The 13,603-nt window shown below is 36.5% G+C and overlaps 1 protein-coding gene across 2 annotated transcripts in view; it reads left to right on the top strand.

Annotated features, from left to right (window-relative positions):
* P4HA1 (prolyl 4-hydroxylase subunit alpha 1) overlaps positions 1 to 13,603 on the top strand; it is a 91,915-nt gene that overhangs the window by 32,242 nt on the left and 46,070 nt on the right. For both annotated transcript variants that reach the window (XM_005671052.3, NM_001097435.1), the window contains 2 exon segments: positions 8,568 to 8,807; positions 11,830 to 12,026. In XM_005671052.3, the coding sequence (XP_005671109.1) occupies positions 8,568 to 8,807; positions 11,830 to 12,026 (437 nt within the window).

Here is a 13,603-nt window from a genome sequence, read left to right as displayed (position 1 = left end):
GTTCCCAGGCTAGGGGTCCAATCAGAGCTGTTGCTGCCGGCCTACGCCACAGCTCACAGGGACGCCGGATCCTTCACCCACTGAGCAGGGCCAGGGGTTGAACCCGCAACCTCATGGTTCCTAGTCAGATTTGTTAACTACTGTGCCACGATGGGAACTCCCCTAATGTGTGCATTTTAAATGTAGTTATCCCTTACAGATCAAGTTTTTATCCACTAAGTGTTCCTATGAAGTGTAAGAATTTTTTTTAAATTAAATGTCCTAGCTTATGGATGACCCACAAAGAGTGTATTCTGTGTAAACTTTCCTATACTGTTACAATTTTATAGTTTATATTGTGATAATAAATTACAAAGACTCTTTTTGGTGATAGTTTTAACTTTAAATTTGGGTTACTACATTCATTTTGATGTGCTAATATCAACCATCCATGCTACTTCTTTGGAACCAAAGGAATTTGCAACTTACTCTTTTTTTCTTATAAAATTCTAACTATTTGCTCTTTTTATGAAAGCTTTTAATAGCCATTTTCTGCCAACAGCGCTTTCCTTATCTCATTTTCTTTGTCTCCTTGCCTATTTACTTTTTCTTCTCAAGTTCTCTATTTTGGAAGCAGACCTCCATTTCAAATGCTGTATCACTTCTTTTTCACTATCTTTAATATAATTCCCAGACATAGTGCCTTTATTAATTGTGAACAGATTGATAGGTAAGATAAGTAGAGATACTTTAACTACCAAAGCAGAATAGCTAAAGATCCTCTATTGTCTCCATCATGCTTTCAAATAATGTTGCCAGGTTATCATGAAATGCAAAAATATTATTGGTGTTACCTACATGTATTAATTGCTTACTGTCCTCTTATGTCTTTTGCATCACCTGAGGGGGGAAAAAACATTCTTAATTGCAGGGTTTTAAGCTCATCTTAGAATTACATACCAGTTATCATAACTGAAAAATAATAGGAGGGTCAAAATTTAGTATGTTTCTTTTGTTTCTGGAATTGTATCATGTAAAACTATTAATAGGTTAACTTCTTGGTATCCTTTTCTTTTTTTGCTTTTTAGGCTGAAGCTGTGGCATATGGAAGTTCCCAGGCCAGGGGTTGAATCAGAACTGCAGCTGGCAGCCTACCCCATAGCCACAGCAATGCGAGATCCAGGCTGTGTCTGCAACCTACACCATAGCTCATGGCAACACCAGATCCTCAACACACTGAAAGAGGCCTGGGGATTGAATCCCCATCCTTATGGATACCATTAAGGCTCATAACCCATTGAGTCACAACAGGAACTCTGGTATCCTTTTCTAGATTTGCGTATGGAGTAAAGATTTAGTAACTGTCAAAATATGGATCTTCATTTTCATTTTAGGAGCACACTGATAATCAGTTACTATTTATAAATGAATAAAGGAGGCAAAAAAATTAGTGAATGGAGGTAGTTGTCTGATTTCAATATTTAATTGTATTGGTTCATGTGATCCTCCAGTCATACACCTCCATACTTGGACTCTGCTTGGTACTGGAACATAAACAGGTCATATCCTCAGACCACGGCATGCTATCCCCTGGACAGTGAGTGTCTGATCACTAGCAAAGTGTGCCCATTACTTCATTTCCTCTTAATTTACTTCTCATAAACTCCTGTTCTGCTAGCATTTAAAATGAAACATATTTGGCTACTGTTGGATAGGTTAGGACTAAGTTTCGTTCTAGCCAATTTACTGACTCATTGCAGTGTATTCAATCAAAATTTATTAAGGAAAACATTATTGTGTTGCTTTTTCACCAATTTCCTTTGTGATCTTTTCAGACATATGTTTCTTTTAGTTAAAATACCTAGGAGTGAATTGGCTGAGTTGCATGGTAGGCATGTATTTAACTTTTAAGAAACCACCAAATTGTACCATTTTATACGCCTGTTATCAGTGCGTGAGAATTTCAGGTCCCCCACATACTTGCAAATACGTGTGATTAAGTCCTCCACCTATGTTCTTTGTTAAAGTTGCTTTGGCTATACTAGATTCTTTGAAGTTCCATATATATATCTTAGGATCAGCCTGTGAGTTTCTGTAAAAATGCTTGTAGGGATTTTCATTGGGGTTTTGAATCTTGGAGAGAATTTCAGTAGCCTTGTCATTTAATTTTATTTTTTTCTCTTTTTTTTTGTCTTTTTAGGGCTGCACCTGTGGCATATGGAGGTTCCCAGGCTAGGGGTCTAATTGAAGCCACAGCTGCTGGCCTACGCCAGCGCCACAGCAACACCAGATCCGAGCTGCGTCTGTGACCTATACCACAACTCACGGCAACACTGGATCCTCAACCCACTGAACAAGGCCAGGGATTGAACCTGAAACCTCATGGTTCCTAGTCGGATTCATTTCCGCTGTGCCATGACGGGAACTCCCAGCCTTGTCATTTTAAATAAGAGAATTTTCTGACCCATGAATATGAATATGCTATATCTTTTTATTTACATAGGTCAGAAGGTTGTATAGGAGATATTTTGACATTAACATGGTTTGCACTTTGAGTCTCACAATTATTATGTGACTATTGGTATCAAAAGTTGGATACTCTTCTTCCTCTTCTTCCTTTTTCTTCTTCCACATCTTTTTCACTAAAGCAAATTTATGAAGGCTCAGTTTTATTTTATTTTATTTATTTTTTATTTTTTTTTTGCTTTTTAGGGCTGCACCTGCAGCCCATGGAGGTTCTCAGCCTAGGGGTCAAACCAGAGCTACAGCTACTGGCCTACACCACAGCCACAGCAATGCAGGATCCTTAACTCACTGAGCGAGGCCAGGGATTGAACATGCAACCATGTGGTTACTAGTCGGATTCGTTTCCACTGCACCACAATGGTAACTCCTGAAGGCTCAGTTTTAAATTCTTATCCTGTCTTTGTCCTTTTCTGTTGTTAAAATTTTTTATATTGTTTTGCTTTCTAAATAGTATATAATATAGGAACATGGAACTATAAACTAGCATAGTGGGCAATATCCATTTTGGGATCTAACGCAATACCTTTTTCATTAGATTGCCATAAAGATCAAATGACCTAAAAATATGTGAGATCCAAAACTGCAAAATGCCATTTATTAATGTTTTTATTTAAAAGATGTGCCCAGCTACGCTTATAACAATTGAGATATAGTGGACGTATAACACTGTATTAGTTTTGGGTGTACAACATGACTTGGATGTATACATTGTGCAAAATGATTACCCTAATATGTTTAGTTAACATCCACCATCACACATAGTTACAAAGTTTTTTTTATCTCGTGATGAAGATTTTCGAGATCTACTCTTAGAGTAGCTTTTAAATGTACAGTCATGGTGTATTAACTATAGTCACCATCCTACATTTTTATCCCCAGGACTTTATCTTATAGTTGGGAGTCTGTACCTTTTGACCACCCTCAGCCAGTTCTCTCATATTTTTAGTAACATAAAACTTTATATTCTTTCAAAGTCTGAACTGTGCTATAATAAGGCCCACTGACAGAAGTCTCACTTTCATTTCTGTACTTTTCAACCTGTTCATTTCTTCTTCCTATACATATAAATAAAACTATACATAAAACTACCACTTACTAGTTTTTTCATTTTCACTGTTTCATTTGAAATATAAACCAATGTACATATATTCCTGTTTCCTCTAAACATCAACACAGAAGGCCACATGGTATAAATACTTTCTGTACTTTGATATTTTAACTTATGGCTATGCTCTAGCTGCTACTTCACATCCTATATAGAAATCCTCCTCACTTCTTTTTACAGCTGCTTGTTACTCTGTTTTGTGGAGTTACCTTAGTTTATGTAACTGGGCCCTAATTAATATCTGATTTGTTTGCAGTCTTTTGCTGTTATAAAAATAATTCTGCCAATAGCCTTGTATATATGTTATTTTGCATTTTCTTTTCTTTTTACAGCCACATCTGCAGCACATGGAAGTCCCCATGCTAGGAGTTGAATCAGAGCTGCAACTGCAGGCTTACACCACAGCCACAGCCATGCTGGATCCAAGCTGCATTTGCAGCAACACCAGATCCTTAACCCACTGAGCCAGGTCAGGGATCAAACCTGCATCCTCACAGACACTATGTCAGGTTCTTAACCCACTAAGCCACAATGGGAACTCTTTGTTTTTTATTCTTAATCTGATAACACCAGCATCTGAAGTCCTTGGGGGATGTCTAATACTGTTTTTGAATAGTTTCTGCTGATTTTACTCATAGTGGCTTGTTTCATCATGTGCTTTGTAGTTTTGGATTGTGAGGGCTTCATTATGTGTGGGAATGTTGCAAACTGAGGTGAGAGTGCATTTTGCAGAGTATACATGTTGCTTCTGCCAGATGCCCTATGATATTACCAGCTTACAACCACTTTAAGTTAAACTCTTGGCTTTAGTTTCCCAGACTATGGAGATAGCATGTATTTGAAATCATAACCTCCCTGAAGGCATGCCTGTGGAATTGTAAGGGAATTTTTTCCCCTTACCTACAGAGCAGACTGAGAAAAATAAGTTCTTTCATTGTTTCTCTTTGCCAGCTGATAGAATTTTTTTCTAGTTCAGCCTTTCATTCAAGAGGTAATTCCTTGGAGTTCCCGTCGTGGCACATTGGAAATGAATCTGACTAGGAACCATGAGGTTGCAAGTTCGATCCCTGGCCTTGCTCAGTGGGTTAAGGATCTGGTGTTGCCGTGAGCTGTGGTGTAGGTTGCAGATGCTGCTTGGATCTGGTGTTGCTGTGCCTGTGGCATAGGCCAGCGGCTACAGCTCCATTAGACTCCTAGCCTGGGAACCTCCATATGCCACAGGTGCGGCCCTAAAAAAAGACAAAAGACAAAACAAAACAAACAAAAAGATGTAATTCTTCAAGAATATGCTTTGCCACTTTGCATGGGCCTGAGGCTTTATCCCCTGGCCCTTTCTTGGTTGTTAAAAATCAGACTTCTGGAGGAGGGGGTGGGAAAAAAAAAAAATCAGACTTCTAGGTTTCTGGTCTGGTGACTGCATCCAGAATAAATGCAGCTTCCCTGTCTGGGTTTCAAGTTACTTTGTGGTTTTGACCTGAGAAATTTGCTGAATTCCTGTGAACTTGGCAATAGTATAAATGGATACTTATTAACATTTTATCCAGCATTTCTAGGTAGAGTCTACCTTTGAAAAATGCTGGGGGTAGGGGTGCTGACCCCCTGAACAGCTGAAAATCTGCATGTAATTTTTGACTCTCCTAAAACTTTACTACTAATAGCCTACTATTGATAATTTAAACAGTTTATTAACACATATTTTGTATGTTATATGTATTATTTATTATATTGTATCTTACAATGAAGTAAGCTAGAGAAATAAAATGTTATTAAGAAAATCATAAGGAAGAGAAGATACATTCACGGTACATATATGTATTTATTGAAAAAACACCCGCATATGAGTGAACCTTTGTGGTTCAAACCCTCATTGTTCAAGGGTCAACTGTGCTTTGTATCAGAAGGCATTCCTTCCCTTTCCAGCCCAGAATATGTAGTCCAGATGTAATTCTCTCTTTGTTGCTTACTTAACATGATATAAACAACATAAAATATGCAGGCCCTTAAAAAGCTCCATTTAACTCGTCTAATTTACTGTTTATAAAAATGGAATGGTTCAGTGGTTAACGAATCCGACTAGGAACCATGAAGTTGCGGGTTCGATCCCTGGCCTTGCTCAGTGGGTTAAGGATCCAGTGTTGCCATGAACTGTGATGTAGGTTGCAGACTTGGTTCGGATCCCGTGTTGCTGTGGCTCTGGCATAGGCCAGTGGCTACAGCTCTGATTTGACCCCTAGCCTGGGAACCACCGTATGCCACGGGAGAGCCCCAAGAAATGGCAAAAAAAAAAAAAAAAAAAAAGGAACGTATATAGTTGCTGTTGTTTTATACATGTCATTTAGAGTATATTTTTATATTTATCTCTTTCTGTAGTTCTTTTTTTCTTTATTCTTATGAAAGTAGTGGTAATTGTATAATATTTGAAAAGGTAAAGAGTTGTTTAGTAAATAACTTACTGGTTGATAATCCATCCCCCAGGGTAACAGTTTAACATTTTGCCATATTTCTGTCTAGAATTTTCCAGCTTTTCTATTTGGCATTTGAAACTGTCTTTCTTAGTGAAAAATACTATTCCATTATGTTGACATATCTGCCTACACATTTCCTTGCTTTCAGCTTTTTATAATTTTTTGCTGTACTACTTGGTTCAGCTACAAAAATTGTTTATTCCCCAGCCCCTAATACAAACTCAAGAAAACAACTGAAAAATAGTAGATTCAGTTCATTGGGTATAAAATTATTATTCTTATCTCATACTGTTTTTTTCAAAATTAATTATTATTATTTTTTGGCCATGCCTGTGGGATACAGAAGTTCCCAGGTTGAGATTGAACCCAAGCCACAGCAATGACAAGGCCAAATCCTTAACCACTAGGCAACCAGGCAACTCCTTACATTACCTTAAAAGTAAATGTCTTAGAAGGAAAGTTACTAGTTTACTCCTTCCTCTCCCTATAAGTTTTGCCATTTTATGGTATAATATTAGGAGCACAGACTTGTGGGGCCATACTTGCAGATTCTGGCTTTTAGCTGTGTGACCTTGAACAGGGTAATTAACCTCTCCCTACTTTAGTTCCCCATCTGGATTGTTTTGAGGGTTAAATGAGTGATAAATGCCTAGCATGTAAATTTGGTAGGCTAAATATTTTCCCAAGTATTTTGGTTTTATTATATATATTTTATCTCATGTGAACTGTGAAATATCTCCTTTTCTTTTCTTTTTTTTTTTTTTTTTTTTTTTTTTTAGGGCTGCACCTAGAAAATATGGAAGTTCCCAGGCTAGGGGTCGAATCGGAGCCACAGCAGCTGCCAGCCTATACCACAGCCACAGCAACACAGGATACAAGCCACATCTGTGACCTACACCACAGCTCACGGCATCATGGATCCCTAACCCACTGCGTGAGGCTAGGGATCAAACCCGCATCCTCATGGATAGTAGTTGGATTCACTTCTGCTGCGCCACAATGGGAACTCCAAAATATTTTCTCTTCTTAAGATAGAAGTTTCACTTCAGAAACCAGTTGACCTACCAACACCAAAAGCAGAACTGATAAAAGATTAATAAGTTAGACTTCATCAAAATTAAAACTTGTGTGCTTCAAAGTATACCATCAAAAAAGTGAAAAGTCAACCCACAGAATGGGAAAGACTCTTTGGAAAATCACATACCTGATAAGGGTCTTGCATCTGGAATATATAAAGAACTTTAACAGTTAAATAATAATAAACAAGTTTTTAAATGGGTAAAGGATGTGTATAGACATTTTTCCAAAGATGATATACAAATGGACAACAAGCATGTGAAAGATACTTAACATTATCTTATTGGGGGAAAAAAAAATAAATTTTAAAACCACAATGAAATACTACTTCATACCCACAATGGCTATAATAAAAAAGATTGACAATAACAAATGTAGAGAAATTAGAGCTCTCATACATTGCTGCTGGGATTGTAAAACGGTGTGGCCACTTTGACAATTACTGAAAATGTTAATCACAGAGTTGCCGTAAGACCCAGCAGTTCTGCTGCTGCATATACACTCAAGTAATGAAAACATGTGTCCACACAAAAACTTATACGTGAATGTTCACAGAAGCATTATTCCTAAGAGCCAAAAAGTGGGAACAACTCAAATGTCTCTTAACTGATAATCAAACTGTAGTCTATCCCTGCATAGAGTGGACTAGTATTTGGCTACAACATCCTTTGAACCTTAAAAACTTTATTCTGAGTAAAGGAGGCTAGTCATAGAAGACCGTACATTGTATGATTCCATATATGTGAAATAGCCTGAATAGGCAAAACTACAGATACAGAAAGTACGTTAGTGATGTCTAGGGATAGGGAGGAAAAGGGAGATAATGGAGTAATGGCTGCTTATGGTTACAGAATTTCTTTTGGGGGTGGTAAAATGTTCTAAAATTAGATTGTGGTGATTGTTGTACAACTCTGTGGATATACTAAAAAACCTGGATTCTTTAAATGGGTGAACTTTACGGTACGCAAATTATGTATCATTAATGCTTTTGAAAAGGGGGCTGTAGGGGAAGGGAAGAGGGCAAGGAACCAGTTGACAGGTTTGCTTCTCTTCCTGTCCATTTATCCCTTGCCCAGATTGTTGGTTAAGAGTAAAATATGTTGATTCCTGCTATGTTAGAAAATTGCATTCTTCAACTTAATTGATGCTTCATTTTGGTATAATGGCTGGTAATTGAAGTCATGGTTTGTCTGTGTCCCAAGTTCCCCATTAGATGTGTGGTCCTCGCCATGTTTCATTATCTTGTAGATTGTTCCTTTGTTTATAAATTTAGGATAAGTCCTGCTTTTCCTCAAGGTTGTTGTGAAGTTCAAATGAAAGTGAAATAGTACTTTGAAAGCTGTGTAGTCCTAAATAAATATATAAAAAGTATTAAGATTCCTCAAGTTCTCTGTATTTTTTTTTTTTTTCCATAGGAGTAAAACACAAATCTTTTCTAACAGTTGAGGACTGTTTTGAGTTGGGCAAAGTAGCCTATACAGAAGCAGATTATTACCATACAGAACTGTGGATGGAGCAAGCACTAAGGCAGCTGGATGAAGGCGAAGTTTCTACCATTGATAAAGTCTCTGTTCTAGATTATTTGAGCTATGCAGTGTACCAGCAGGGAGACCTGGATAAGGCACTTCTGCTCACCAAGAAGCTTCTTGAACTAGGTATGTTAATTTGGCCTAATTCAAGGTTATAGATATATTGTATATATACTAATTATAACTAATGATTTTATATATATATATAGTACCAAAGTTATATGACAAAAAAATACATGTGACTATATATTTTATCATATAGCTTTGGTACTTTTTATTTCTTACAAGTGAAGAGCCTCATCTGTCAGATATACTTTATCCTTCATAGTTTATCCTCTAAATAAATTGGCAACTTATTTTTCTCACCTAATAGTACAACAATAGCAGCTGTGTTTCTCTGCTTTGTACTCTTCTGGAATTTCAAAATTCAAAATGGATCTAACCTAATTAACATGGTTAAAAATATTTATTTACCATGTTGCCATATTAAATATTAACCAGTATCCTTTGAAGAATGTGGGGTATTTTTGTTTGTTTCATTTCATATTCAGAAGTAGTGCTTTGAAATGTCAGACTAAATAAAAAGATAAAATGAGGCAAGCTCAAAATTGTCAAAAAGCTGCATTTATTCAGGGATAGCAGCAGAATTGCAATTTGGGACACATAAATTCTAGGAAGCTACAGGCAAGTCTGTTGAGGGTTTGGAGTAGTCTGTATTTAGGGACAGGGAATATAAAGAGGGGAGAGTTCAGTCAGAGTCTGTTAAAAACAGATGGAGATGAGCATTGAAAATTTCCTAAACAGACAAAACCAGTCCAGTCGTACAAACAAAGGTCAATGGAGCTTATTTTGTGAGACCAACCCAACCTGGGTCCTTTCTTATTCATGCTCCTGGAAACTATAAACAAAACTTCCCTGGAAAATTTAAAAATTTTCTTGGAAACTAAAAACAAGATTGATATGAGGCAGCCCTTGACCAATTCCCTATAATTTAATAAAATTCCAATATTATCAGTTTTCTGAAAATCAGGCATTTGTGGGAAATCAGTCTCTCAGTTTGTATGTTTTTTGTTTTGCTTTTTTTTAGGGCTGCACCTGCGACACATGGAAGTTCCCAGGCTAGGGGTCGAATTGGAGCTGCAGCTGCTGGCCTACACCATAGCCACAGCAATGCAGGATCAGAGCCGAGTCTATGACCTACACCACAGCCCACAGCAACGCTGGATCCCCAACCCACTAAGCAAGGCCAGGGATGGAACCCACATCCTCATGGGTACTAGTCAGTTGTGCTGAGCCACAACTGGAACTCCAGTCCTTAAATTTTGTTTTCCTGAGGGCATATGTGTGGGATTTTACATTTTATATCCTCCGTTTCCATTGTAGATTAAAATTTTCACAGAAATAGATTGAAAATACATTTGTCATATTCAGATGTTAGGAAATATGATATCTTAAGATTATACCACTAGTATTTTCAACAGAGATGTAGTGTTTTCTAAGTGTCATCCAGGGGCCACATGCTTCAGAATTACTTAGATACTTAGTAGAAATGAAAATTCCTCAATCTCCACCCTAGACCTACTAGATCAGAATCTGTGGTGGTAGAGTTGTATACAAATAAATTCATGTGGCCTTTGGTATATACCAAAGCTTTAAAGCTTAAAAAACTTCTTTTTATGAATAGGTAAATATGTGTATGTTAGAAGAGTCAAATAGTTCAAAAGAACTGGTCATCTGAACTTTTGATAATAAGGTTATTTCTTAGTTTAGTAAATAAATAAATTGAAATATTAATTCAATTACCCTTTTCCACCCCAGCATTTTTTAGTGATTTTTTTTCTTCCTGACATAAAAGGTACTTTGTTACAGAAAAAATTTTAAAGTAGAAAGAGATACAGAAGAGTCAGCCATAAGCCAGTCACTCAGAGATACCCAGCAGTTTTTTCTTGCCTTATAGTATATCCCCTTTCTCTGCCTCACACTTTTTCTCATTTACAAAGTTAGGCTCAAATTGTGTATATCACAGAGTATATTATGAGCAGCTTCTCAAAGACAAAAAGTATTTTACAAATCCAAGACTAAATTTCTTAAACATTTCAATTATTGTCACAAGTGAAGTTTCTTGGTACTATTCCTTTTTTTTTTTAGGGCCGCACCTGTGGCATATTCTGTCTTTTTTATTTGTGTGTATGTGGTTGTTTGGATTTTTTTTCTCCCGGATGGGCGGAGTGGTCCTCTTTTCCCCCACTAAAAGATAGCTGAAAGTTATGACTAGCAATTCTGAGGCAGTTAGTGGATTCTAGCTTATTTGAAAAGTATATACTTAGTTTCTTTTTTCCATCTTACTTAGTATTTTAGGACTCAAGCCCACTCAGCCCTTAGAAGTAGGCTGTGTTCTTTCTGTGTTTATAATGTAGCAGTGGTAAAGGTTGCTTTTGAACTGTATTCCATATCTTTCCCCTGGTGATTACATTTCCGTCTCAGAAAAATCTTTTCCGTCTCTTAAAATAAGTATAATGAGTAATATTTTAAAATTCATTTGACATCAAATTGATCATAGTTTCTCTTGCTGATTAGTAACTTCTCAAAGTAGAAGCAGTAATTGCTACTTTGAAATGAAGAGCTGGTTTCATCTCCAGAACTCTTTAGAGGGTGGCTGTTTATGTCCTGATTTGCTTAGGGCAGTACTGTTGTTTTGGTATGGTAATTTTTATTAGTGCCTCCTTTCACTCTTTTTTTTTTTTTTTTGTCTTTTTGTTGTTGTTGTTGTTGTTGTTGCTATTTCTTGGGCCGCTGCCGCGGCATATGGAGCTTCCCAGGCTAGGGGTCGAATCGGAGCTGTAGCCACCGGCCTAAGCCAGAGTCACAGCAACTCGGGATCCGAGCCGCGTCTGCAACCTACACCACAGCTCACGGCAACGCCGGATCTTTAACCCACTGAGCAAGGGCAGGGACCGAACCCGCAACCTCATGGTTCCTAGTCGGATTCGTTAACCACTGCGCCACGAGGGGAACTCCTCCTTTCACTCTTAAAAGCATCCTGGTTTGGCAGGTTAATGATATGTTCTTCCTTTTTTATATTGTTTTATTCTGATGCTTGAACAACTGTAAACTTACTCATGAACATGCCTTCTTTCTTTTCTAATAGATCCTGAACATCAGAGAGCTAATGGTAACTTAAAATATTTTGAGTATATAATGGCTAAAGAAAAAGAGGCCAATAAATCTGCTTCAGATGACCAATCTAATCAGAAAACCACACTGAAGAAAAAAGGGGTTGCTGTGGATTACCTGCCAGAGAGACAGAAGTACGAAATGCTGTGCCGTGGGGAGGGTATCAAAATGGTAAAGTGGAAAAGCCAATTGTGTGTGTGAATGTGCATATATGTGTGTTTTTACATAGTTCTAGAGAGAATCAGAGTTCTTTTATATTTAAGCTTTTGTGATAAAAATTGGAATTACTCAAAGTATTACAGTATGCCACATCACTTTATTGTGGGTGTCACACTTAATATACTCCAACTCTTAGTAAAATAGCTTTAAAATAAAGCTTGTGAATTATGTACCAGTACATGCATTTTCGATAATTACCCTTTTCATAGATTAAAAGAGGTTTGTTTAAGTGGAAGGATCAGATGATTTAAGGGAAAGTGATAAAGTTTTTCTTGTATCTTACGCAAAAGAGGTTTCAGCAGTTGAGTAGAAGTAATATAGCGTTCTAAACCATCCTGTGAGACAATGGATTTATTTATAGAGTAGTCTGTGTTTTTGCTTCTAGTCAACCTTGACAAGATTGCCTAGTGAAATATTTTAGTCTATTTAAGAAATATTAAAAATGCAAAGAGACTTTAAAGAAAACATTCTTTAAAATACTAAATTGTGTCTATAAATATCCCTTTGTTATATATTGGTATACATATTTACACTCAGTATCAGGGCTTCACTAGTAGATAATCTGCCAAAAATAAAAATGTTGAGGCCTGGGCAATATAGGTTTTTGTTCAGCCTTAGGACTTTTCAGAGCCTTTTTATGATAATGTGCATTATGGATATGATGTATTTTGTTTCCCAATGTTAAATGATCATGGAACTCCTTTTTAAGGAATACCACATGGTGCTAGTGTTCAGCCGAACATAGGCATACACCGAAGGAGTTAGTGAATTTTCAAAGTAGTTACTTTTAAGTGAAAACATTTGAATAGTGTTTAACTTTTTCTTTACTACTGATAAACTCTAGCTGGGTTTAGTGTTTTGATATTTATGACTTCTTGATATTTGATGACTTACTGTTGACAGCCTACCTTCTAACAGCAAATAAGTAGATCACATGTATGTTGATACTTATATCAGGTTCATGGATTCCCAGAACATGCTTACTTTTGCTTTGGGAGCTAATGAGTAAATACAAATTAGACTCATGAAACATTTAAAAAAATTTCACTTCTAAGTATTTTAGTATATATCCTTCAAAGACTCTTAAAAAATAACCACAGTACCATTATCACAATATTTCCGGTATTAGTATTCACAGTAGTTCTATAATATCATCAAATATCTAGTCAGCATTCAAATTTGCAATAGTAAGCAGATTTTTTTAAATTGCCCTTAAAACCCTTAAAAAAGAGCAAAATAGAACTATACATATAAAAGAGAAGTCTGTTAATTTACTAGTTTATGGTTGTGATACACACGTCAATTCTGTCCAAGATCAAAGAACATCCTTTTTCTCAAAATAGTTCAATTCATTTCATCATCATGTAGAAGACTTAATTGATATAAAGCAATGGATTTGATTCTAGGTAAAGTACAAGAATAAACATGAATCATTATTTATTTTTGTGTAATTAATAATTTAAACCCAAACTAATATTATTCCTAGTTCATATATGTCATATTTGTTTGATAAAGGGAAAAATTAGAAA

The sequence above is a fragment of the Sus scrofa genome, chromosome 14 (genome assembly GCF_000003025.6).
Source record: "Sus scrofa isolate TJ Tabasco breed Duroc chromosome 14, Sscrofa11.1, whole genome shotgun sequence".
Classification (NCBI taxonomy): Eukaryota; Metazoa; Chordata; class Mammalia; order Artiodactyla; family Suidae; genus Sus; species Sus scrofa.
This window is presented reverse-complemented; position numbering and strand designations above follow the sequence as displayed.